The sequence below is a fragment of the Rattus norvegicus genome, chromosome 6 (assembly GCF_021556685.1).
Source record: "Rattus norvegicus strain SHRSP/BbbUtx chromosome 6, alternate assembly SHRSP_T2T, whole genome shotgun sequence".
In the NCBI taxonomy this organism is placed as follows: domain Eukaryota; kingdom Metazoa; phylum Chordata; class Mammalia; order Rodentia; family Muridae; genus Rattus; species Rattus norvegicus.
The window spans coordinates 133,485,174-133,512,500 of NC_141539.1; the positions used below are offsets into that span (position 1 = coordinate 133,485,174).

The window sequence follows — 27,327 nt, forward strand, 5'->3', positions numbered from 1 at the left end:
CCTCCAGCCACTCCATCGGGAAGCTCATTCCCTCTCACTCATCCACGTGCATGCTCACATCAAACACTCCTATCTGTTATGACCCTTGTGCATTGCTCTGCCTATAATCCTAAAAGAGCCACATGCCTGGGCGGCAAAGCTGGCCTCAAAAACAATGAGGTTCCTCACCTCTGATCTAATGGGCCCTTCATGTGTGTTGGGGGTGGGATGTGTGTGCTGGTGTGCGTGGCGGGGGTGAGTGTGCATATGTGTTCTCGAAGAGGCCGCAGCCACCCCCACCCCCCACCTCTGCCCTCCCAGTGTTGCCATTACGAGTGCACACCACCACAACCCAGCTGTGGGTACTGGGGATTGAACCTGGGTCCTCACGCTTGTGCAGCAAGCTCTTTACCAACTGGGCTCTCTACCCAGCACAGTAGTGAACTCTTTATTAAAAGTAAAGCAATCAGGGGCTGCAGAGATGGTTCAGCGGTTAAGAATACTGACCTTCCAGAGGACCTGGGTTCGATTCCCAGCACACACGTTAGCGGCTCACAACTCTCTGTAACTCTAGTTTCAGGGGACCTGGCGCCCTCATACAGAAATATAGGCAGACAAACACCAATGCACATTTTTTTTAAAGTAAAATAATCACCAGGCGGTGGCAGTGCATACTTTAATCCCAGCACTCGGGAGGCAGAAACAGGCAGATCTCTGTGACTTTGAGGCCAGCCTGGTCTACAGAGCTAGTGCTAGGGTAGCCAGGGCTACGTTCAAAAAAAAAAAAAAAAAAAAAAGCCCTGTCTCAAAAAGCAAAACAGAACACAAAGTAAAATCAACGATCATTTTTAATCATGTTGGTCCCACTTTAGTCTCACATGCGAACCGCTTTTTCTTGACAGAACGGAGGAAGCCACCTCTGTGCTGTGGATGACTCCAATGACCACGTGTTGTCTGTGTGGGACTGGCAGAGAGAGGAGAGGCTGGCTGACGTGAAGGTTTGCACAGTCACTGCGGTGTCCCACGGGGCGTGGCTCCAGGGTCGCCCGGGCCTTGCCCCTGGGAATAAACCTCCTTTTCTATCTCTCTTTCCTCATGAGACTCCCACCTAAGACTTGCCGGGGTATTTCCTGACTTCCGGGGTCTATAGAATTCTTTGTTTTCTTTATTTCATGGTGGCAACCCTAATTTTAATTCATTCAGTCACTTCTTTGCTCACTTTCATTGGCACAACAAACCCAGGCACCCACTGTGTGCTGGGCACCCACTGTGTGCTGGATGCCCACTATGTGCTGGGCTGCGGCCTGTGAGCAGCGCTGGAGGCGGTCAATGACTGAAGCATGCTCAGTACCCACAAGTCTCTGGGGCTGCAGGAGACATGGATACCAGCATGCCTCGAGTCAACTCTGCCCAGAACGTTGACTTGGCATGCCTGTAGCTCTCTTAAGGTTCCCCCTGTTAGGAGCACCCCTGGATTCCTGTTTTAATAAATCCTATTCTCGTTTCTCCTCTTGGCGTCTGTCGGCCTTGGTTAACCTGACTTATCTAAGCCAAGGGAAGCCATCAGCCAGCCTTCCTTGGATAATATTAGGCTTGCTTAGACAGCCTTACTACTTTACGGGAGACTGCTCTCAGACAGCCACAGCTACCCAGCTTTCCGTCTAGGATCTGGGATGCAGACAGGTGTTCTAATCAGATGTGTCCGCCGGCCTGACATTCCCTGTCTTCTAAGGTTGCCAGCAGAGATGTATGGTGGTCACCCTACATGCCAGATTAGATGCAGCCAGGGACAAAGTACCAGCCAGGATTAAGAACACAGAGCCGAATCATTACATAGAAGCAATACTCAGGGCTAGGCACGACAGACCAGGACACCAGTCCTGAAAGTGGGAATATGGACTGAGCCACCTCATGGGACCCCAAACTGAATCCAGAAGCAAGAGAACTGGGGAATCAGGGCAGCCGCAGTGAGGCAGGATCATGGGGCTGCAAGACATGCAGGGTCCTGATTCCGTCTAGGGATCCCAGTCACTAGGAAGGGGAAGGGGGTGCCACATCTGGATGTCACCACCCAAGGAGTGATCCCAGTGCTCAGCCAGTGGCAAAGCTGCCTTCTTGGCACTTGCTGACATCTGGCTTCCAGCTGCAGAGCAGAAGACAGAGGGGAACAGGCAGCAGCCAGACTAGCAGTGAAGACGAAGGCGGTGGGGCTTGAGGGGCTCAGTGCCCTGCTGGAACGGTTTTGCTGCAGCAGTTGACGCTCTGCCTTGTTTTGTCTTGAAGTGTTCGAACGAAGCGGTATTTGCTGCGGACTTCCACCCCACAGACACCAATATCATAGTCACCTGCGGGAAGTCACATCTCTACTTTTGGACCCTAGAAGGAAATTCCCTTAACAAGAAGCAAGGGTTGTTTGAGGTAAACTGTGCCTGCCGTTCCATTTTCCCACGTGGTGCCTGTGAGGGGCTGGGTTATAAGGGAGCACTGAGATACTTCAGATTGTTTTAGTGATAACTTTGAAGGCATAGAAAACACGATGCCCCCTTGCAGTTCCCCACACAGTTGAGAAGCCCTTGAGGATCTCCCCAGTAATAAAATGGAAATAGAAGGTCTGGGCCTCTTGGTGGGGCAGCAAGGAGCCTGCACATAGGCACTGGTTGCTAGGGACTGGCAACCCGGCTTTGCTAAGGGTAGCAGGGGCCCTGTCTGTCATTCTGAAAGCTTGACAGCATAGCCCATCCCTCGTGTCCCCCTAAACATCACCCTGCTTAAACTGTCTGCAGCTTTAGGATTCCCTGGCCATTGAGTTTCCAAAAATTTCTTCCTTTTAGAGGACATAATCTGGAAGGACACGTCTCCTGACCGTACATAAAACTAAAAGCTCCCGTCTCCAGAGGCTGACGTCATCGGTTGACGGGGCTCTAACTTATTAACGTAAATAAAGGGTGTCTTCAGTAAATAATATGTCCGTGCTCACTGATTACTTTCCACAGAAACAAGAGAAGCCAAAGTTTGTCCTTTGCGTGACGTTTTCTGAAAATGGCGACACCATTACTGGAGATTCAAGTGGCAACATCTTGGTGTGGGGAAAAGGTAACGAGCAATTCTCCTAAATCCATTTGGTGTTTTTATTAATGTTGTAACTAAGACATCGGAGGTGGGGTTTGTAGAAATGAGCTGTTGGCGTTACGTACAGGATGAACACTAAGTTCCCAGTTACATAGGGGTGTGGCTTTAATGAAACCCTATAGCAGAAGAAAATGGGGAATGTAACGGTTCGCTAACTTTGCATATACTGTTGTGAAAGGCTTTTTAAGGTTAGGGTACTATGATAAAGCTAATCACTTTGCTGGAAGAGTTATTAGCAAATTATAATGCAAAAGTTATTAATGGCTCTACAGCTGTGGCATATGTGGGTCACTGGTCTCATTCACATAGCATCTGACCGATATTTCTGGAGTGCTAGGAGCGCTAATACAGATAATGACGCATGCGCACAGGCCAGCTCAGATGAGACGCATGCGCACAGGCCAGTTCAGATGAGACGCATGCGCACAGGCCAGCTCAGCTAAGACCCATGCACACAGATCAGACCTAAATTCCCTTATAGTTAGAGAATGGAGAACCTCAGTAAGAGAAGAGGTGTCAGATAAGTCCAGTGAGAAGTCGTGAGTATCTTCTGCGTTCAGGAAGATACACTCTCCTGTCTTTCTGGGTCTCAGAGTTGTGTCTGAGAAAGAAGAGAGACAGACCTCGCAATGTTACTTCAGAAGGGGAAGGTGATTTTTGTATTCCTCCTGTTCTTGGCACCTACTGTAGGAATGCTCATTTGATTTCTAGAAGAATCCTGAAAGGTCAGCAGTAGCCACATTCCACAAAGTGGGGAGCTGAGAAGAACAGCTAACTTGTCCAGGGATGTAGCCCACCGGGGAGAAGGCAGAGTCCTTCCTTGTTCCCACCACACAGCTCCCACGACACTATATACTTCTCTCAATCATAGGACGGTCCAGTTCACGCATGCTCAGATTCTTGAGAGCATCAAAAGTTCAAGTCCTCCCTAGGAATGTATTAAAATAAATTCATAGCTTACCGTAACACCTTTAAAACAAACTTAAATGGGTCTCAGCAGTGGTCAGAGGCCAGCCTTTTGATTCTGCCCTAGATGATGGTGGTTTTCCTGGCGTATTTAGGTACAAATCGAATAAGCTATGCAGTTCAAGGGGCCCACGAGGGCGGCATTTTTGCACTTTGTATGCTGAGAGATGGCACGCTGGTGTCCGGAGGAGGGAAGGACCGGCGCCTCATTTCCTGGAACGGAAACTATCAAAAACTTCACAAAGCAGAGGTAAGCCACAGCTCGGACCCTGCCCCTGCTAATCCGATGCCTCTGCTGGTGGTTTGGATTAGCTCAGAGTGGTGAGGGGAAAAAATAGATGATTTTTTTTATGGGAGGCAAGAATCTTAGAAAAGTCACAGAGGCAGTTTATTTACAAGTAAAATAAAAGGATTTGAAGCTACCCAACACGTCCTGTTTGGAACATTGTTTTAATAGAGGTAGTCTTCCCTTCCGAAGGGCCCCTTATGGACAGTTGGATTTATCACCAGAACCTCTCTTTCTCCAATCCCCAGTATGCTGTGATCATATGGCATCACCGTCACGGTCACCGAGAACCGGGTGTATCCGGCACCTGCCTATTCACCGCTCTCAGCTGTAGGATGGCGTGCTTCCCAACACGTCCCTTCCTCTGTGGTTGATTTCACTGCCTAAGACATAGACAGCAGCCAGAGGGGAGTCAGAGGGGAGAAGCACCCAGCAGCCTCCCTGAGGTTTTCTCCTCTAGCTCCTGGTTATGAGCAGGCTGGGAAACTGGCAGCAGGGTGGGGTCAGCACTCCGTCCCTAGCACACGACATGCAGGATTTCTCCAGCTTACGAGTCTCACGCTGCCTGTTCACAGCACTGTTTGAGGCAGTATGAAGTTGTAGTTCTCATGGTTACCTGGTAGGAAAAGGCTTTCCTCTGAGTATTAGCAGTCCCCTCCCTTCCCTGTTGGTTTGGTATTATGTCTTATTCATATATGTGTGTGTGAGAGTATGCCTGCGTGTGGTATGTGTACCTGTGTGTGCGTGCCCGTGCATACTCGTGCACATACTTGAGGAAGCCAGACAAGGATGTCCGGTGTCTGCTCCGTCACTCTCCTCCTTAGTCCCTTGAGACAGGGTCTCTCAGTGAACCTGGAGGCCTGCTGGCAACCAGCCAGCCTCAGCTATCTTCCTGTCTCCACCTACACCTGTGCTGGGGCCATAGGTGTCAGAGATCTGCACTCACGTCCTAGCGTTTGTAGGGTGTCCTCTTACCCACGGAGCAACTGCTCATGAAGACCTTAATCTTGGTAACTCTTTTTTTCTTGCTGTGTATTCCAGGATAACCTTAAGCTTACCTGGTAGCCCAGGCTAGCCTCAGACTCACAGTGATATTCTTTTTTTTTTTTTTTAGATTTATTCATTTATAATATATAAGTACACTGTAGCTATCTTCAGACACACCAGAAGAGGGCATTGGATCTCTTTACAGATGGTTGTGAGTCACCATGTGGTTGCTGGGAATTGAACTCAGGACCTCTGGAAGAGCAGTCGGGTGCTCTTAACTGCTGAGCCATCTCTCCAGCCCCCCCCCCTTTTTTTTAAAGATTTATTTGTTTTTTGTATGTGAGTACACTGTCTCTGTCGTCAGACACACCAGAAGAGGGCATCCGACTTCATTACAGGTTGTGGGCCACCATGTGGTTGTTGGGATTTGAACTCAGGACCTCTGGAAGAGCAGTCAGTGCCCTTAACCACTGAGCCATCTCTCCAGCATTCACAGTGATAGTCTTCTTCAGTCTTCTGAGCTCTGGATATGTTTGTCAAAACATCATGTCTATATTTAAAAATACAGTCTGTATCTGCCATCTGTGTCTCAATAAGACTCAGCACATTAGAAGCGGAGACTGGAGGACCTCTGTGAGTTCAAGGTCAGCCTGATCTACATAGAGAGTTCCAGGACAGCCAGGGCTATGTAGAGAGACCCCATCTCTCCCCACCCCACCCCAAAAAAGAAGGAGGAGGAGGTGGTAAAGGAGAAATGAATAGGGGCTGGACAGAGGGCTCAGAGGTTAAGAGCAGTTTCTGCTCTTCCAGAGGACCCAGAGCCTGCATGGCAGCTCACAGCCATCTGTAGCTCCAGTTAGAGATAATCTGATATCCTCTTCCGGCTTCCGTAGGCATTGTATACATGTGGTGCACATACATACACGCAGACAAACACACACATATACACACACATACACATATATACACATACAGACACACACATGTGCACAGACACACATGTGTGCACACACACACACACACACCTTTGAGTAAATAGAAAAGAATATGTGAACAGTTGTTCGAGGTCGCAGGGAGAGAAAGCATTTTATAAGTAACAAGGTGATGTGTTTTGTCAACTGGGAAATTACTCCTTACATTGTAACACGCTGTATTGGAGGATGAAAGAAAGCTTGTGTATTAATAGCACTGACTAATTCGGAGATTTGAAAGGTCTAAAAAGGCATTGTGGGGCAGGCCTACCTTGCTCACTGTTGGCAAGGGAGTTTGGAAGACCTGGGGAAGTCATCTAGTTTAATCCCTGTTCCTTAATTGAGCAGTGCACGGAGACCTGAGGGGTTGGGGCACCCACATTTCTCTGAGAAGCTTTCATTTGTCTGTCTTACTGGCCTGTTGGACTTGGCTCCTTCCTCGGCATCACTGTGTTTATCAGTAAACTTGTGAAACCACACTTGATATGACCAGCAGGTTTCCTGGAGCCCGTGTCTTTTGGACGTAAGATTTTGTGTACGCCCGAAAAATCTCTGGCAAATCAGTTTGGACCCTGTTTCAGTTTGTTTGATTGGTCTTTAGCTGTTTGTTTGTTTGTTTTGGTTTTGTTTGTTTGTTTGTTTTGTTTTTTTAAAGACAGGGTTTCTCTTTGTAGCCCTGGCTGTCCTAGAATTCACTCTGTAGACCAGGCAGGCCTCAAACTCAGAGATCTACCTCTGCCTCCCAAGTGCTCCGCCAACACCTGGCCACATCTGGCTTTTTCCCTGGGCTCCAGAGACCAAGCTCTGGTCCTTGAGCTTGCACAGCAAGCACTTAACAGTTGGAGTTGTCTCCCAAGCTTTGTCCCCACTTCTTGTGACCCAGAATCTACTCTGTAGTCCAGACCAGCCTCCGACTCCTAGTCCCCCCAGCTCAGCCTCCTAAGCACTGGAAGTTCAGGCATGCGCTCTCTGTCAGCACACGCACTACAGGGAGAGACCTCGAGCCAGCGTGGGCTACTTCTCACCCTGATCTCAGGACAGCCCTGGGGTCTCCTTCTCACTACAGTGAGAGAACATTCTTTACTTTAGCAGACAGAACTGTCCCTAACAGGTGCGTCCTGAAAGTCACTGAACCTCCACATTTGTCAACATGCGCATGACCCTGCTGAGGACCACTTAAGTTAAGGGAAGTTTTGGGGATTCTTACACTTCTCAGGCCTTGCCACCTACTGAGGCAGTATCCCTAACAAGTACAGACTGACTGTCACACTCCTCCCCAACCTTTTTGTTTATTTTTTTTTATCAAAAAGTACTTTTAAGAAAAGTTTTGTTGTTGTTGCTTGGTTTTTTTTGTTTTTTGTTTTTTGGGTTTTTTTTTTGTTTTTTTTTTTTGTTTTGTTTTGTGTTGGTTTGGTTTTTTGCTTTTTGGTTTGTTTGTTATTGCTTTTTGGTTTGTTGTTTTTGAGGCAGAATCTCTCTATCCCTGGCTGACTTGGAACTCACTATATAGACTAAGCAGGCCTCAAACTCACAGGACTCTGCCTGCTTCTGCCTCCCCGGTGCTGTGGTTAAAGGCCGCTATGCCCTGCTAAGGCTCCATTCCGGCTCTTCATTTAAGATACTTAAAATGTTTGCGGTTTAAAAGGTAAAGTCGAGCCCTTGCCTAGATTCAAGAGGTGCTAGGTTCCACCTCTCGCACCACCGTCAGGCGGACACGTGCGCGTGCACACACAGCACGCGCGTGCATGCACACTTGAGTGTGCACACGTGTAGTTTGGGATTTTGATCGCTTGCCCAGCAGCTGGCTGTGGCTGCATAGCTGAGTCCCTCTTCTGGTGTATACATGAAGTCTGTCATAAGCGCTAGCGTAGGGTACCAATATTGTTAATGCCTGAGCTAAATGCCGATGCACATCTATAATAACCCTAGCACTTGGGAGACGGAATCAGGAGGATTACCTGAGATTGAGGCCACCTTAGCTTGCGTAGTAAGTTCAGGGCTAGCCTGAACTACATATGACACCTTCTCTTTAAAAACAACAACAACAAAAACAAAAACTAATCAATTAAATGAATTCGTCTTTGTTTGCGTGTGACTTTTCCCCACACAGATTCCTGAGCAGTTTGGCCCAATACGGACAGTGGCTGAGGGGAAGGGCAATGTCATCTTGATTGGCACTACTAGAAACTTTGTCCTGCAAGGCACCTTGACCGGGGACTTCACACCCATCACTCAGGTACCGTCAACTTGGCAAATGCACTTCATTTAGCTGTCTGGCAAGGGGCAGGGAGGTAGAGTGCCAGGACCCTCAGCTGGCAGCCACGTCCACAGAACCACAAGGATGCTTCTCTCCCTGATGACCTCTGCTGTGCGAGTGCCTACCCTCAGGCCTTCTACCCTGGGGCTTGGTTGGCTGCAGTGACAAGAACCCAGTGGCAGTCTTCTCTGAAAGTGGAAGTCAGGGGAACCAGACCTAGTCCTGGGCTGTTGGAAATACCAGAAGCTTTGCAGGAATGAAGGGATGATCCTGGACACGAGTGAGTCCCAGTGAGGCGACCTTGGCTTCAGAGCTGTGTTTTGTGCTGTGATTTAAGCTTGGGAGGAAAGAGCTTAGGAAACGGTCCCTCGGGGGTCTCACTGTGATGGTGGGATCTGAGTCCCTCTGTCTTGGTTCTCTTGTAGGGTCACACTGATGAGCTCTGGGGGCTGGCCATCCATGCCTCCAAACCTCAGTTCTTGACCTGTGGACATGACAAGCACGCCACTCTCTGGGACGCCGTTGGTCACCGGCCAGTCTGGGACAAAATCATAGAGGTGAGTGTGAGCGCTACCTTCCCAGCCTTCTTATGAAAAACTCAGCTGGGACATGTTTTTATATGAAATTAGCAGCGATAAAAAGTCTGAATGCAACGTTTTACCTTTTAATAATTACGTTGCTTTTAAGAACGTTTTGAGCACTCTCACCCATATCAATCTGAACAGCAGCAGCAGCAGCAGGAGCTTATCGTTTCCAAGGGGGGTTGTCAGAGTTCCTGAGAGCAGAGTCTTAATAGACCAGAGTGCTACAAAGCCCCATGAATAGCCTGCGTCCCGTGACGGCACATCTTACACAGGGTTACACGCCACACTGAGAATGCACAGTTTCATTTATCCTTCTCTGGTGCATTTGATGGCAAAAGACAGAGCATTCACTTTGAACTTCACAGGGGAAACGCAGATTTCTTATCACAGTGCCAAAACCCCTTCCCCTGTGTGGAGAACAGGGTTCTGTTCCTAAGCTGGTGGCACACCAGGCTGTGAATGCATGGTACCATCTTGCCCTAGGGGTTAAAGAACTTTAGTTTTGCTCTAACTCTATCGGTCAGGAAGTGGGGAACAGAGTGGCTGAGTTACTTGTAAAGGTCACTGAGTTAGCGAGTGGGAGCTGGGACATGGCTCCATGATTAAGGGCACCGGCCGTTCTTGCAGGGGACTGTGTTCAGTTCCCAGAACCTGCATGACAATTCGCAACCATCTGTAACTCCAGTTCCAGGATACCTGACCCCTTTTTCTGATCTCTGGGGTTACCAGGCATGCACACTGGTGCACTTACAAACGTGCAAGGGAAACATTTGTCCACACAAAAAGTGAGCGGCTCGGCCGACCAGCTCAGACTGACTCCCAGACTCAGGCTGTGTTGTACCATTGCACCGCCATGAATCACAGGCAACCTCAATTGGTTGCTTGACAAAACCCTTTGCAGTACCCAGGATCATCCCTTCATTCCTGCAAAGCTTCTGGTATTTCCAACAGCCCAGGACTAGGTCTGGTTCCCCTGACTTCCACTTTTGGAGAAGACTGCCACTGGGTTCTTGTCACTGCAGCCAACCAAGCCCCAGAGTAGAAGACCTGAGGGTAGGCACTCGCACAGCAGAGGTCATCAGGGAGAGAAGCATCCTTGTGGTTCTGTGGACGTGGCTGCCAGCTGAGGGTCCTGGCACTCTACCTCCCTGCCCCTTGCCAGACAGCTAATTGTTCTGTCCTCATGTAATTTGGGGACCAGACCTGGAACCTCAGCCCCGCACTGTCCTAGACCCTCCCCCAGACTTTGGATGGGAGCTCTTAGCTTCTCCGCACCTCAGTAACTCCGTCTGGGAGCAGCAGTGTGGTTTGGGTGAGGCCGTTCACAGAGACCGCTTGTTGGGTTTGGTCAAGGGCACTTGGGTTCTGCCAGCACATCGGCATGGCCCGGCTCAGCGGTAACCACCTCTTTGGGAAGAGGTTAAAGATGGGCTGACTGGCGTCTGGCGCCTCTGTCTGCTCTTGTGGTTTATATTTATCAAGTAGCATCTCTGGGGCTCCATTCCCACTCCTGCCCTGGCAGTGGTCAGTGGTCGTGTTCCCAGATAAACAGGGCACACCATTTGACCAGCTTCCAGGGGTCAGAGAGAGATCAGATGCACAAGCTACAGCCCAGAAAAGAGGACTCACCTGCCCGCCTTCTGTGATCACCGTAGCTAAGACAGACAAAGAAATTCCGAAGGCAGGCGTACGTTGAGATTGTTGTGTGATGGGGACCCCAGTGGGCCTGCATCTCCTGTAGGGAGGGAAGAGGGTTTTCAAACAGAGCTGTGGAGCCCAAGAGGACCACTGGATGGGTGGGTTTTGTGCCGTCTCGCTGTGCCTGGCCATATATTTACACTTCCTTTAAAACATTTTAGGATCCAGCTCAGTCCTCTGGTTTTCATCCTTCAGGGTCTGTGGTTGCAGTCGGGACCCTGACTGGGAGGTAAGCACCCCGCCCTACCCCCAGCTGCCCTGGAGCAGCCTGTGCTTGCAGAGTTGTGGAGAGCAGCTAGATGTGAGGCAGGTGCATACCGGCTTTGGCTGCGTCTTCTTGGTTCCAGTCATTTACAGAGAACTCAGTCAAAACTCAAAAGGGAAACTGAGTCCTTCCCATTTGGAACCTCAAGGAAAGCCGGCTCTGTCAACATGCCTCCTCCCCAGCTTCAGCCACACCACACCCTGTTTGCCTCCAGCTCCCGAGGCTCTAGACGCTCCCGGAATCCTCCTCTAGAGCAGAGGTTTTCAACCCGTGTGGGTCATGACCCCCAAAGACCATGGGGAAGCACAGATATTTACATTACGGTTCATAACGGAAGCACAATTACAGTTATGAAGTAGCAGTGAAAACGACGTTACGGTTTGGGTCATCACAACATGAGGAACTGTATCAAAGGGCCGTACCATTAGGCAGGTTGAGAGCCGCTGCCCTACAGCCTACAGCAGGAGCCTCCTCAGCTTTTGAAATGGGCAAGAAAGCATTCCAAGGCACGGGAAACGAGGCCCACTTTCTCAGCTAGAGAAACTTCCAGCTCTGTAGAAAGTTCCCAGACCCCGGGCCTCATGTTCAGACTCCGCTCCCTCTCATCGGCCTCCTCCGACATGGCGGGCGGGCAGTAGAGCTGTGCTTGCTCCCCAGCCTCCCCATGAGGCAGCAGTGAACCTGTGACCCAGTTACGTAAACTCTCTGACCGTCTTGCCTGTGAGGAACGGTGATAACACCAGCACCAGTGACAAAGGGCCCTGTACACAGGGGCACTGCCTAGTCTGTGATGGCAACGGATGGCATCATTGATTGGCAGTGTTTGCAGCCCTCAAGGGATATGGGCTGAGACCCCTGCTGTATGTCTGGAAATGATGTCGTCGGTACGGAGCCCCATATAACCTAGCTCTCTCATACATGCCGGGGATGAGACTTAATTGAGTAATCTGGCTCAGAGTTCCATGAAGCTCCCCTGGGGTGGGGGTGGGAGGCAGTTAGGTCCAGAATGGTAGCAAGGAAGGCAGTATTTCTGCATCTGTCATCTAGGTCTGAGACCACAGTAGCCAGGAGTCACAGCCTTGGCCTGTGAGCTCCATTGCTCTGATACTTAACACACCATTTTCTGCTCCTCACCCTGGACCAGAGCTCTAGGGCCACCACCTCATGGCCACAGCTCTCTACTGCACCTCCTATAGGCCCAGGTGCCAGGTTCGCACATCTGCCCACCACTTTCCTGCTTCCCATGTGCTAACAAGGCCCCAAGAAAGCCATCAGTGCTGACTTCGGAAGAGCTTCGAGTGGTTGTCAGTGCGCCATTCCCTTCTGCAGAGGAAGCTGGTGGTGGTGGGCATTTTCTTAGGAGCCAAGTGGGTTTACATAGCCTTGCAATGAACAGACTTCTGCTGTTGGAATAGCCTTGCACTTCACCAAACAGCTCACAGCGTGTCTCCCATGTTTACAACAGGTGGTTTGTGTTTGACACGGAAACGAAGGACCTGGTCACCGTCCACACGGATGGGAATGAGCAGCTCTCCGTGATGCGGTATTCTCCAGGTCAGAACACAGCCTTTAACTTCTCACAAATAACGCGGCTTTGTACAGAAAGCAGGTTGACAAAGGTCACCTAGGGAAGCGTAAGCACGTGGCGTGTCGTGTAGGGTTCACTAGACAGCGAACCTTTACGTCACTGTGCACTGTGTTCTCACTTTGTAATACAAATCCCCACCCCTCTGTCTCTTCCTCTCTCTGGTTTCTTGAGACAGGATTTCTCTGTGTTGCCCTCATTGTCCTGGAACCCACTCTGTAGACCAGGCTGGCCTTAAACTCACAGAGATCCACCTGCCTCTGCCTCCCGAGTGCTGGATTAAAGGCACTACATCCGCTACTACATACGTGTCATTAAAGGTACTACATACGTGTCATTAGTGCACTGTGAACGTGTAGTTCAGAGGTTCCTGGGGCTGGGGAGATGGCTCGAACCGCAGTGTGGGCCATGCAGGTGTGAGTTCCGATGATCCGTCTCCCAGCCCTTTTGATAAATTTATTCTTCTAGATTTTTTTCTGTTATTTTTATGTTATTGCAAATGAAATTTTTCTAAATTTTATTTTCAGATGGTTGGTTACTTTTATGTAGCAATAAAATTGAATTTTGCCCATGATCTTATAGATGTTCATCTTTCTAAACTCTAATGAGTTTTACGAGCAGGAAGTGTCATGTGCATATGTGCATATGTATGAATGTATGTGTACATGTATGGCTTGTATGTGTTCATTCATATGTGTGGTTTGTATATATATGTGTGGTGTGTACAGTACATGTCTAATGTATGTATATGTGTATGTATGTGTATGGATGGGGTGTGTGGATGAGTGTGGTATTTGTGTGTGGAATGTGTGTATGTGTGGTTTATGTGTTAATGTATGTATGACTTATGTATATATGGGTGGGTATGTTTTTATGTCTTGTGCATATGTGGTTCATGTGTTGATGTATGAATGTGTGGCACACATGTATGTGCAGTTTATGTATATTTATTTGTGTATAAATCCCTGGGATTTTTCTTATACAATGTTAGATCATCAATAAATAAAAAGTTTGCTGTGTCTTCGGATCTAGAGGCCTTTCGTCTCTTTCACTGCATAGCTGGTTCCTCCAGTAAAGTGTTAACAGGGCTGGCCAGGGTGAGTGTCTTGTTTTTGTTTCAGTATTTCCTCTTCAGGGACAGAGATGCCATTTATCACCAGAATGTTCTCTACTGTCCCAATTGTTCTCAGCATAAGAAGTGTTGGGACTCGTCGAACACTTTTCTACATCTGTTAATCTGGGGGGTGTGAGGGAAAAAATGAACCTTGTGTACTAACACATACTTTTAGTTCCAGCAGGAGGAGGACAGAGGCAGGGGGAGCTCTGGGAGTTCAAGCCCAGACTAGTTTTCATAGGAAGTTCTAGGACAGCCAGGGCTACACAGCAAGACGCTGTCTTAAAAAAAGTGATGTGTGTGTGTGTGTGTGTGTGTGTGTGTGAGAGAGAGAGAGAGAGAGAGAGAGAGAGAGAGAGAGAGAGAAGAATGTGCATTTGTTCTTTTTTCCCTTTTTTAAATTACATTTAAGTACACTGTAGCTGTCTTCAGACACACCAGAAGAGGGCATCGGATCCCATTACAGATGGTTGTGAGCCACCGTGTGGTTGCTGGGATTTGAACTCAGGACCTCTGGAAGAGCAGTCAGTGCTCCTAACCACCAAACCATTTCTCCAGCCCATATTTGTTCTTTTTAAATGTGGCACAGTATTAACTTTCCAACATTCAACCAACTTTACATTCCTTTCATAAATACTGCTGTCAGTGTTTCAGGTCTTCTCTACATTGTTCCTAGTTTGTGAAGGGCTTTGCATTCAAGTTTGTGAGGAAAGGTGGGTTGGAGTGCTACTGTGGCGTCTCCATTAGGGAAGTGCTATTGACCTTATAGAGTATGATGAGGCGTGTCCCTCCTGTTTTCCAAGCTTGTGAAGGAGAAAGGGAAGGAGAAGGGACAGGGAGGGAGGAAGTAGATGGCGCTGGAACTCACTAGGCTTCTTCTACCTCAAACCTTCCAAGCCCTGGGAGTCCGGGCCTGTGTCACAGCACATGCAGGATAATTAGTAACCATTTGACAGATTCACATGAATTCAGTGAGACCATGGAGATGTGCATCATGGGTGGTATTTTGTGTGCACTTTGGTTTGGTCTGGAGACAGGGTCTTGATATGTAATCATCACCCGTATACACTTGGTTTCGGTAGCCTACACCAGCCTAAGACTTCCAGCAGTCCGTCCTGCCTGGTGGGACAGTGGGTGTGCACCACACACCCAGCTTTGGGGAGGGTTTTAACAGATGAATCTATGCCTTTTTAAAACAATGTCACCATCCTGAGTCTTTTGTTTCTTCGAGGCAGTGGTGATTCCAGTCTATTTAGAACTTGGTTTGTCTGCATTATGTAATTTGTTAGCACCAGCATGCACAGTATTTGACTATAACCTTGTGGTTTATCCAAGGCTGCTTGCGAGTAGCCTGTCTCTCATTCTTGATGCTGGAACCTGATGTCCCCCCTCCTATTGGCTCAGTCAGCTAGACCAAGCCTCGTCAATCTTGCTGAATTCTGTTTTCAAAGAGCCAATTCTGTGTGACACTGGCAGTGTTTAGTTCTGTGTGACGCTGGTGGGTTTTCTTATTATTTTCCTGGGATTTATTTCCTTTTTCACCCCTCTATGTTTTATTTATGTTGAGTTCTTGCTTTGCAGCTTCTGAAGGCAAACACAGGTTATTTATGGGATAGCGCTCTTTCCCGGTACAGATGCCTGAAGCTATAAATTCTCCCTCCGGGCGCCTAAGCCCCGGCTCAGACATTTGACGTGTGTTTTCAGCTCACAGATGCTTCCTAGTTCCCCGCGTGCATTTTTCTGTTTCAACTTCTTATTGGTTCTGTGTGAATTTCACATTATGCACCCCAGCCTCATTGCCTTCCCATCCCCTCGTATTCCCCCTCTGCCCTCGAAACCTCCTACCCGCCAAATAAAATAAAAAAAACAAACAAACAAACAAACAAAAATAAATAAACAAAAGAAAGCGTAGAAAACATCCACCCATGGAAGCTGTAGCATCCCAGTGTGTCCCACAGCCTGACACCCATGCTTCTCTAGGCCGCCCTTAGGTGTCTTGTCCTTCTCTCAGTTACTCTGAAGCTCTGCGATAGGTGCAAGAGAACAGTATCCTGCATCCTGTCTTCCTCAAGTTGCTCCTGTGAGCAGGCCCTGTGTTTCCATTCCTTCTCTGTCATCCCATGGTGATCTTGGGGACTTTCCTCACTGGGTAACACTAGTCTCCTTCTGAGTCCAGCCAACCTCGCGAAGGTATCACTCACTCTCTTTGTCAACCCAACGGTCTTGCCAAATCAGACGGCAACTTATCGAGAGGTTCAACGGAAAGGGGAGGTGCCCCTGGAGATGTCACTGTTGTCCAGAAGGCAGCAGGGAGGTTCAGGAGCGGCACCTGGGTGGCCAGTGGTCAAAGACTCTGGGGAGTGGCTGTCCTTGTCAGTATCCTAAGGCTGTGGAAAGACACCATGACCGAGGCGGCTCTTATAAAGGAAAGCATCTAATTGTGGGCCTGCTTCCAGTTTCAGAGGTTCCTTCCATTATCATCGTGGTTAGGAGCATGACAGGCAAGTAGGCAGGTATGGAGCAGTACCAAGTGCTACATCCTGATCTGTAGGTGGAGAGGGAAGGAAGATGGAGCAGGCTAATGCCAGAACTGGCCCGTAACAGCCACTGGGAAAGAGGCAGTAACTAAATAGAGGTGGTCGGTGCTGAAGGCTGTGATCCTGTCAGGTGGCGTTAGCACAGGGACACGTCCTCACCCTCTTCCCACAGCTCCCTGGCCCTGTCCAGCAGTGTGGATGCTCCGCCCAGTACCCCAGCTTCTGCAGTATCCCCCCACCCCACCAAACATGCTTGCCCCCTCTCTCTCCCAACTCTCGGACTACTTAGGCTGTTTCGATCTTGCCCTCTTCCCCATGTGGCTAGGACATCCTAAAATACCATTTCCTGGGGCCACGCCACCCTGTGCAGTCCTCCTTCGGGGACAGAACTTGATGAAATGGTGGTGTATGCCAATGGACTTTTCCTGAGGCTGTCTAGCGAGCCCGGCTGAGGGCTGAGAAAGGTAGCCTGCATGTGCTTCATGGACAGGGATGGCTGTAGAGCCAGGCTGGCTGGGGGAGCCTGTCAGCCTCACTCCATTCTCAGTTCCTCTCCCAACAACTTGCAGCAGCCACTGTGCTGTCGCTTCCTGTCTTCTCTCCGGGTCCTGCTCAGGAAATGCTGGCATTTTCGGACTAATCTCAAGGCTCTGTTCTTCCTGTCTTAGTTGTCCCCTGTCATCAGCTTCAGCTGCTTGTTAGAAAACTACAGGAAGGGCTCTGTCACCCTTACCAGATGCCTTGTCTGGCATTTCGGCACCAGCTCTGCGACCCAGCGGCCCAGACTTCCTTGGCGCAGGCAGGAGAATCCACTGAGGTGCAGCCTCAGGAAGATGCGGGAAAGCCAGTGGCAACCGGGCTCTGTGAGGAAGGCTGTGGCTACAGAGGCTAAGCAACTGGGTCTCCATTCTGTATGGCTGGAAAGAGGGACAGCTAGGGAAGGGTTTTGCCCCATTTATAAAATTTTAAATTTAGGGCCTGGAGAGATGACTCACTACTGCTCTTACAAAGGGTCTGGGTTCAATTCCCAGCACCCACATGGCAACTTATAACCATCTGTAACTCCAGTTTCAAGAGGTCTTCTGGCTTCCTCAGCTAGTGCATGTACACAGTATGTACATATACAAACATACACGTGGACAAAATACATGTGCACATGAAAATAAATCTTTAAAAATTATAATTTAAAAGTTTGAAAGAAGAGACTTCATAAACTTTCACCAGCCCCTGTAATCACCATCCCATGGGTATTTCTCAAATGAGAACTTTGAAAGCAGTGTAGGATACATTGAAAAGCAATGTTTCCCTCCGAATAGTTCCTGAATTGGCTGGACTCTGCTGCGGCCTCTCCTCTCACGACGCGTGACGTCACCCGGATGTCCTATTTGCTTCTGCCCTCTTTCCGCAGATGGGAACTTCCTGGCAATCGGCTCCCATGACAACTGCATCTACATATACGGAGTCAGCGACAATGGAAGGAAGTACACGCGAGTTGGCAAGTGCTCCGTACGTTTTTTCCGTTTCCTGGGGGGATGCTCGCGTGATCAGGTCATGGTAGCGGGGTCACTCTGCCGGGCCCAGAAAGGCAAGAGAAACTTACCCAGTGTCCTCCTCTCCCAGGGCCATTCCAGCTTCATCACCCACTTGGACTGGTCCGTGAACTCACAATTCCTGGTGTCAAATTCCGGGGACTACGAGATCCTCTACTGTGAGTAACAGGCAACAGGCTTGTCTGGGTTTAGATTACACAGGGCACTCACTCACTCTGACACTCCCACGGGCCTGCATGGGGTGAGGCCCTCTCCATCCCTCGGTGTCACAGTGACACAGAGGAGTTGGCCTCACAGACTCTTGGAGCCTTCCTGACTGAAAGCGGCCTTGTTGAAGAGCAGGGCCCACCCTGGGGAAGAACCAGGTGAGCCCCGTGCCGAGGTCCTATAGGTGGGACAGACCCACAGCCACAGTCTGAGAGGTAAAGGCACACACACCCCCAAGCTGTCAGAAACCATGGGGTTCCTCCCACTTGAGTGAATAAAGGCCTCTGGACCCCTTCTGTCTCCTTCCAGCCTGACTTTGGGGAGTCTCTGTGTCTAAGGAGGACCTGGGAAGAGGAAGGATGCAAAAGGCAGCATTGAATCCCTGCTGTGTGCCATGCTCTGAGCAGAGTGGAGGGGGTCGTGGGATGTGAGGGCACTCTGGCCCCCACCCAGAGGATGTTACTTAGGATGCACACGGATGTTGGCCTGTGCTTTCTCGTGTTACACAGCATTTTCTGACACTTTCACCCCTTTGTATAGATTTAATATATATATATATGTGTATATATATATATATATATATATATATATATATATATATATATATATATGAACAAAGGTTCAGATGCCAGTGAGGGTCGGATAGGCAGTGTGTAGGGAGGAAGTTACACCCCGCTGGGGCTGTTGCCCACTTGCTCAGGAGCCTGGGAAAGGCAGGGTAGAGAGATAGCCAGTTCCAGGAGGGAGCCCCCTCCTCTGCAGGTCCTGCCTCTGTGATTGCAGAAGCAGGCAGGTGCTGTGGGGATGAGCCTGTGTCTAAAGCCTACCCAGACACGGGCACAGAGGCTACTAGTGAGATTCCCTCAGCAAAGAATACCCTGGAAGCCTTGGTGCTTGCTGAGAGTGATTTCCTGCCACAGGGTTGAAGAGGGTGAGGGACATGTGTGTGCGAGCGCATGCTTCTCTGTCTGTCTGTCTATCTGTCTGTCTGTCTGCACACACACCTGTAATAAGGTCACTGAGCAATAGGAGGCTGGGAACCAGAGCCTGGTCAATGGGAGAAGCCAGGCTGGTGGAAGAAAGTTGAGTCTCAGGGAAGGACATGGAATGCTGAGAGGCAGACCCTCCTGAGACCCAGATTTGCACCCCATTCCCAGACAAACTGACAGCTATGCACACTGTCCCCATGGGAAGGCGGTTGGTCTTCCCTAATGGGCATGGCTGTGCTCCCATGGTGGGAAGGTCTGAATAGGCATGGCTCTGAGGACCCTGCCTGACTCTAGGGAGAGCTGGGGCCTCAGCTGAGAAGTCACAAGATTGTTATTTCCTCCAGGGGTCCCATCTGCCTGTAAGCAAGTCGTGAGTGTGGAAACCACACGGGACATCGAGTGGGCCACCTATACCTGCACCTTGGGATTCCATGTCTTTGGTAGGGGTCCGCGTATGTCGTTGCCTTTGACCTTTGAATGTGTTCCAGCGCATGAGACCACGCCTCCTTCAGTCTTTAAGGATTTATTTTTAATTATTTATTGGTATGGGGACTTTGCCTTCATGTACGTTCAACACCTGTGGAAACCAGAGGGGGCATCAGATCCCCACTGGTACTAGAGCTACCCACAGTTGTTAGCTGCTATGTAGGTGCTGGGAGTTGAACCCTGGCTCCACCACTTTCGGTCTTGTCCATCTACTCTGTCCCTGCCTGGGGCCATGATGCCCAATCTCCTCAGCTCCCAGGCTCAGGCTAGGTGAGAAGGCTGAGGGGGTGGTCAACCCTTCCCAAGGCACAGGACGGCCCTCCCCCAGTGTTCACGTGGATGATGTCGTACCTACATGAACCACACAATGCTTGGTTTACTTAACCGCTTTTAGGATTATTATATTCTTTGACACTTAGCCTAAAATGTTCACTTCTTTCAAAGCTCATTTAGGAATACGTTCACAAATAGCTTATAATAATAAGTTGCTACAGTCTGAACAGTTGGAAGTCAGTCGGCTGAGAGGAATTCATAAGTCCCCTCTGTAGCGTCTCCCTACTTCTGCCCACTGAGGTGCTCAGCCCTCTAAAATACGAAGCTCCCAACCAAAAGCCTCTCCCAGGACCCAGTGCCCTACCCACCAGGTACCCTGCTTCAAGGACTTACAGTAGAAAGGCATTACTTCACAAGCAGTGCAGCGGGTTCCTACCTCGGAACCCAGAAGGGCCCCGTTGGAGGCAGGCAGCTCAGAAAACTGCTGGGGCTGTGTGGCTTAGCACAGCTATTAGAAGGGATGCACGACTTCTCAAGGCTGAGCCTGGGTACACTGCGACCAGGAGTTAGAGGGAGGCAGGAGCTGGAAATGAGCATTCTCACAACTCTAGATCCTAACGCCCAGACAGAAGGTGGTTTTCCTCCCGAGGCCCCTTAGTGATCAGCTTTTGTGTGCTGCGACTCTGTGGTTCCCAGTACTGTCTGTGCTCTGTTCCAGGAGTGTGGCCTGAGGGCTCAGATGGAACAGACATCAATGCTGTCTGCCGGGCCCACGAGAAAAAGCTCCTGTCCACAGGCGATGACTTCGGCAAAGTGCACCTCTTCTCATACCCATGCTCACAGTTCAGGGTAAGGCCGGCATCCTTACAGGGCATGGACGGATGGTCTGACCCATTTGAAAACCAGATGGAAAAGAACTGTGGTGAGGGCTGCCAGCCTATGTCCCTGCTAATCTGCTGCCCGAAACCTCTGGGGTTCTGGGGAGACCTAAACCCAGACGTGGCCTACAAAACTTTTTATATAGGGTATGTCTACCTTTGCAGCTATGTGGGCTACACACACACACACACACACACACACACACACACACACAAACACACAAACATATACACAGACTCACAGAAACACACACAGACATACACACACAAACACACACACACATACACACACACAGACACACTCACACACACACACAGACACACAGACACCACACACACACACAGACACACAGACACCACACACAGACACACAGACACCACACACATACACACCACACACAGACACACTCACACACACTCACACACACACAGACACACACAGACCACACACACACTCAGACATACACACACACACTCACACACACAGACACACACACTCACACACACAGACACACACACACAGACACCACACACACAGACACACAAACACACTCACACACACATACACACCACACACACAGACACACTCACACACACACACAGACACACAGACACCACACACACACAGACCACACACATACACACACACAGACCACATACACACAGACACACAGACACCACACACACAGACACACACACACAGACCACACACACACTCAGACATACACACACACACAGACACCACACACACACACACAGACACCACAAGACACACACACACAGACACCACACACACACACACACACACACAGACCACACACACACTCAGACATACACACACACACAGACACCACACACACACACACAGACACCACAAGACACACTCACACACACACACTCACACACACAGACACACACACTCACACACACAGACACACACACACAGACACCACACACACAGACACCACACACACAGACACACACACATTCACACACACATACACACCACACACACAGACACACTCACACACACACTCACACACACAGACACACACACTCACACACACAGACACACACACACAGACACACCACACACACAGACACACTCACACACACACACACTCACACACACAGACACACACACTCACACACACAGACACACACACACAGACACCACACACAGACACACACACACATACACACCACAGATACACACACACACACACACACACACAGACACCACACACACATCCCTACTCCCTATCTCTCCATGCTCATTCTAGCTCTACTGAGCTGACCAACCCTATACCTAGATTGCTTTCCTGGGCCTTTGTGAATGTGAACATCTTTCAGCCAGAAGACCCTGTCTCTCACCCCGCTTAGTACCACTCTTGGGTTCGTTCGTGCCTGGTGCAGCCCTCTGTGACAGTCTGTACTTGATTTCAGGTCTATGGTGTGCTGGTCTCTGTCCCAGGGGCTTCTTTCTGTAGCCCCCTTGAGTCTCACACACAAAGCGGACGCACAGACAAGAGCAGCTCACAAGGGGGACAATAACAGAGTTGTAGACTGACTACTGATGAGGCGTTTCTTTCCTGAGGCCTCGGTCAGCTCTGTATAAGCTTTTTTCCTTGTCATGTTTTTCCAGGCTCCGAGCCACATCTACAGTGGACACAGCAGCCACGTCACCAACGTAGACTTCCTCTGTGAAGACAGCCACCTTATCTCCACGGGTGGGAAAGACACAAGCATCATGCAGTGGCGGGTCATTTAGTCCCCGTGAGAGCCCGAGGAGACAGACTCATGTTCTACTTGGTCACTGTGATTTCTGTTTTGTCTACAGACTCTTAACAAACCTCAGGAAAACTGTCCCTCTGCCAGTTACCTTAGTTGGGGAGCCAGCACGCGTCACACCAGATAAGCGGCTTTGAGCCCGCTTCTGTCATATAGGACAGGATAGAGTGCATGTTGGGTAAAGGAAGTTCCCAAGGTTTACACGGCATCAACAGAAGGGACTGATGGGTCCTTACAGTCACTTTTCTATGAACTCTTCAAAAAAAAAAATGGCCACAGAATGCCTTTTAAAATATTGTAGATAGTCCTCACTGCTTCACCGTGTTAAGTCTGATATTTATGATAACCAAGTACAGAACTGGGTTCGCTGTTGACTAATTGGTCCTAAAAGGATAAATCACATAACTGATTTGCCCAGCTGAATCAGGAATGCAAATGCCAGACTTTCCTTGGTCATGTAACTAAAACCCCATTAACTCCTCCCTTTGGGAGGGTGGCAAGAAAGGGGGCTGCGTTCCCCCCGGACAAGCAGTTTGTACTACAGAATCGCTGAGTTTCAGTGGGTGTACTTCTATGCTCTGGTCAGACTGTCCTGCCTGAGGACACGGCCAGTTTCTTTAGCACCTCCACAAACTGCACCCCGTCTCTGTTCCTGTGCCCCAATTTGTGGCGAGACATTTAGCCACCACTCTCCACATATTAATGGCATGATACGGTATTGTCCTCGTAGAGAGTTTAGCAAAGTTATGATAAAATGCCCAAGGCCGGGCCTTGCTGTGTGTGCCCTGGACACTGTACGTTTGTACAGACCAAGCAGGTCAAGTCGGAGAGAGACTGTGTGGAGGCAGCCTGTGGAGTGCAGCGCCTCCGAGGCTCTGGGCATAAGAAGGTTTCCTTCCCTGACTCTGGTGCACGGACAGCACGCAGCTAACAGGCTGAAACTATGCTCTGACGAGTAGAACATAGGTGTCTAAAGGTGTCAGGAAGGCCTTACCTTTGTGTGACAGACGGAATTGATTGTTTACATTGGGGACTGTATCTCCGATTTTCAAATAGAGGAATCACAGACTTAAGGGCAGACACTGAGATTTCTTTTTGTAAACTCATTTAAGCAAGTGAGGAGTTGAGTTATCTGAACTCTGGAGTACTGGCCATTTACGGTGATGAAGGACAGCGCTGAAGACATTTCCCTTGCCGTCTCCAGCCCGCCGGGAAAAGACAGCGCCAGAAAATAACGTGACTCGAGATGAAGCTGTTTTTAATGTATCCTTATCAAATATATTCTATAAGGAAATAAAATCTGAAAGTGGATTTCTTACTGACCTATGTCTCTGAAAGCACGTAAGTTAAAACATTTAAAATTATATAGGACCACACTACGTCCTGTTCCCCATCAGAGGGCTCACTCCCCCCAGTACCTTGCAGATGGAGTCCTGTTTTTGCATACAGTGTGGAAGCCTTCATCAGCCGGAACAACTCTAAAGGAATTGGCTTAATTTCCCGCCTAGGCTTAATAACCCAGCCTCATGGTTGGTTTCTTTGTGTAGATATTGGCCAAATGGTCATTTTTCATTGACAGTTGAAGGGATAATGAGGTATCAAGGGAGGGGAAGAGACCATGGCAGCTTGCATCGTGGCTCCTTTGGCCTCATCAGGACTTAAATGCCCGATAGAAACCACCTCAGGGAGGTAGGACTTGACTTAGATTATGATGTCAGAGGCTTTGGGCCACTGGCATTTGGCCCTGGGCATTTGGGAAGAATGCCATGGGGAAGGGGGCAAACTGGAGAAGCATCTTCACTGTCTGATAGTCAGGAAATGGAGCAAGAAGGAAGAGACCAAAGACACCAGCCCTCTAAGGGACCACCCTCAGGGACTACTGCCCATTAAAGTTTCTAGAACTTTTTGCAATCACCACATCGACTAGGGATAATTGACGTACAAATACAACAAACTTATAAATCAAGAGATATGTATACGCCTCATATTTTGGATATATAATTCCATAATATTCTATATTTTATAAGGTAGAAGATAACGATAACATTACATATATATATAACATCACAGCATTAAATATATAGTAATTGTTTATAAATATTGCGATGGTAACGATTTAAATGGCCCAGTGTTAGTTTCACAGATAGTACTTGTTTATTGCTCATATGGCACACAATGGCGGCTTACCACTGCTCCCTTGTCCTGTGGCCAGGGAGTTCATTTGTCTCTGCTTGTACTAATTTGTCTCCCTCGAAGCTGGGGGGAAGAATGTGATAAAGAGTCTGCAGCACAGGCATAAGAATGAATTTGTTTTCTAGACCCCAATAAACAATTAGGTGGGGTCTGGAGAGATGGCTCAGAGGTTAAGAGCACTGGCTGCTCTTCCAGAAGACCCGGGTTCAATTCCCAGCTCCCACATGGCAGCTCGCTCCTGCCTATAACTCCAGTTCCAGGGGATCAGACACCCTCACACAGACATACATGCCGGCAAGACATATAAAATATAAAATAAAGATAAATGATCTTTTAAGAAAGCAAGTAGGTGTCTTAGCATCCATAGGTTGAAAACTGTAGTGGTGTTTAGCATCTCCTTAAATTTGGGTAAAACAACTTGCTTCTTACCTGGACAGCTCCACTGTCAGATGCATTCCGCCACCTAGTGGCAAGATAGCAGAACACAGCCCATCTTTTCTGCTCCCAGCAATCTCTTATTCCAATGAATGGTCTCTGCACTGGGGGGGGGTGGGGGGGTGGGGGGGGCGGGGGCGGAGTCGGGGGCGTGTGCACAACCTCACTGCTCAGGAGAGCCTTCAAGGATTCCTGGAGGACCTGACATCTCTGCAGCCTTTGGAACTAATACAAGACTTCATGTTTAAGGAGTGACTTCCTCCTTTGAGGGTCCCCCATCTGCACTCTATACACGCATGCACGCATAGCACACAACAGAAGCTGGGGTGGAGGGTGCTGCTAGGCAGGAACTTAGGTAACACACTCTGCCTCTCTTGCACGGATGCTCACTTCTGTTCAGAGGTCATGTCTGTACCTCACTTCTGACACCAGCCTTTCTGGGCACCTGACTGAGAGCGGCCCTCTTTTGCCTTTGGAATTTTCAGCCACGGTCTAAGCACAAATCCAGGGAGCTCATGCCAAGTTCTCCATGTGCCTTGGGATGAATCAGGAATGACCCTGCTCTTCCCTTCTGGAAGGAAGACGGTGTGATCAGCAGATCAACTCCACCACCTCTACCCCCAAGAAATCTTCCTCCCAAATTTCTTTTTAAGTATTTTCAAATGTTTTATTATATTTATATATTGGGGGTGGGGGCATGCAGCTGCACCTGTATGTTCCATGACCTATACTTGTGAAGGTCAAAGGACAGCTGCTGAGAGGCAGTTCTCTTCTGTGTTCTGGGGATCGAACTTGGCTCATCAGGCTTGGCAGCAAGCCTCTTTGTCCACTGAATCAGAAAGCTGACCATTTCCCCAGCTAGAACTCTGGACATTTTCTCTCTCAACACTGATTGTTGGATCAGTATCCACACATACCGGCCAGAGAAGGGCTCTAGCATGGGACATATTCAATGACTGTGCTGGTTAATGTTGATTAGCAACTTGATGGGGTTAAGGGTCACCATGGAAACATATCTCTGGCCGCATCTGTCAGGGATTATGAATATTAGGTTTGCTGAGATAAGATTCATTTTAACCGTAGGTGGCTCCGTTCCGTGGGCTGGGACCCTGAACTGAATTAAAAGGGGCAGGTGAGCTTTCCACAGCTTCCTGCCATGGCGGGCTGAACCTTTGAACTTTGGGCCGGTGACCCACTTGAAGTTTAATAATAAAGACACGGAGACACCTGTATGGCACAAGGCTGTCGCCCTTTTTGCTGGGGCAGACTCTCAGCTAACCCAATTAAACTTCACCATTGCATCACGTCACGTGGTGTTCTCTCTCTCTCTCTCCCTCTGTGCCTCTGTCTATCTCTCTGTCTGTCTCTCTGTCTCTGTGTCTCTCCCTCCCTCCCTCCTTGCTCCGTTCCTCTCCCTTCAGTCTCCTGCCTCTGCTTTTCTCTCAGTCCTACTTCTCTCCTGCCCCAGCTCAGGCTGCCAGCTGTTTAGTATGCTAAAAGCCACACTCCTTACCCAGTTAGTACTGGGGGCTACTGACCTTCTGCTGGGAAGCTTGCTTTTTCTTTTTGGGCAGGTGCAGAAGCGACAGACATTTATGTATCTTTTTAGCCTGGGGAAAAGCAATTAACAATTGAGAACACAAACACATGTCTGTAGCTAGTTGATACAATGTGTGTGAGTTGTCTCAACGGTGAGCCAAAATAAACCATCCCTTCCGTAACTTGCTCTGGCAGCAACAAGACAAGTAATCATACACCCAAACAGGCTTAGCATAAAAAGGAAGAGAAAGAGAGCGAGAGTCCATCCTTCTTCATCCTTACCTCAGCGCTGGCTGGGAGTGGGCAGGTGTGCGAAGGTTTTCCTGGTGCCCCATCGTTCCCATCAGCTTCTTTAGCGTCCTGTGACAAACATGCTTCCACAAGGGAGCAGGCTACTAAACAAGGAAGCAATCCTCTCTTCTTGTTCCTGGTAGTAGGTGAGTTGCCGTGACAATAGGTAGGAAGGGTGGACAAAATGGAAGACCCTAGAAAGAATTGTGTGATATCATTACTTTTATAACACAGCAGGCTGACCACTTCCCATCTCCCGAACTGAGCTAGGAAGCTGAATGTCTTCCAGTCTAGGGGAAGTCTGGTGCCATATGCCTTGTGTTATCTTTTTGGATGA

The 27,327-nt window shown here is 49.1% G+C and overlaps 1 protein-coding gene and 1 long non-coding RNA gene across 15 annotated transcripts in view; one reads left to right on the plus strand and one right to left on the minus strand.

The window, feature by feature from the left end:
• Eml1 (EMAP like 1) overlaps positions 1 to 23,854 on the plus strand; it is a 172,433-nt gene extending 148,579 nt beyond the window's left edge. For all 14 annotated transcript variants that reach the window (NR_174190.1, NR_174191.1, NM_001399709.1 and 11 more), the window contains 13 exon segments: positions 882 to 977; positions 2,263 to 2,397; positions 2,973 to 3,072; positions 4,170 to 4,324; positions 8,429 to 8,554; positions 9,001 to 9,132; positions 11,019 to 11,086; positions 12,588 to 12,676; positions 17,767 to 17,864; positions 17,979 to 18,066; positions 19,449 to 19,544; positions 20,582 to 20,712; positions 22,387 to 23,854. Coding sequence is in view for 12 of the 14 variants with exons in the window: in NM_001399709.1 (NP_001386638.1) it covers positions 882 to 977; positions 2,263 to 2,397; positions 2,973 to 3,072; positions 4,170 to 4,324; positions 8,429 to 8,554; positions 9,001 to 9,132; positions 11,019 to 11,086; positions 12,588 to 12,676; positions 17,767 to 17,864; positions 17,979 to 18,066; positions 19,449 to 19,544; positions 20,582 to 20,712; positions 22,387 to 22,512 (1,440 nt within the window). In the remaining 2 variants the exon portion in view is untranslated.
• A 2,844-nt stretch (positions 23,855 to 26,698) lies between these two features.
• The window catches only part of LOC148005464 (uncharacterized), a 1,547-nt gene continuing 918 nt past the window's right edge, over positions 26,699 to 27,327 (minus strand). The window contains exons 2-3 of the long non-coding RNA XR_015622573.1: positions 26,982 to 27,184; positions 26,699 to 26,770 (exon numbers count right to left, since the gene is read on the minus strand). This is a non-coding gene — a long non-coding RNA (uncharacterized LOC148005464). The remainder of the gene's footprint in view (positions 26,771 to 26,981; positions 27,185 to 27,327) is intronic.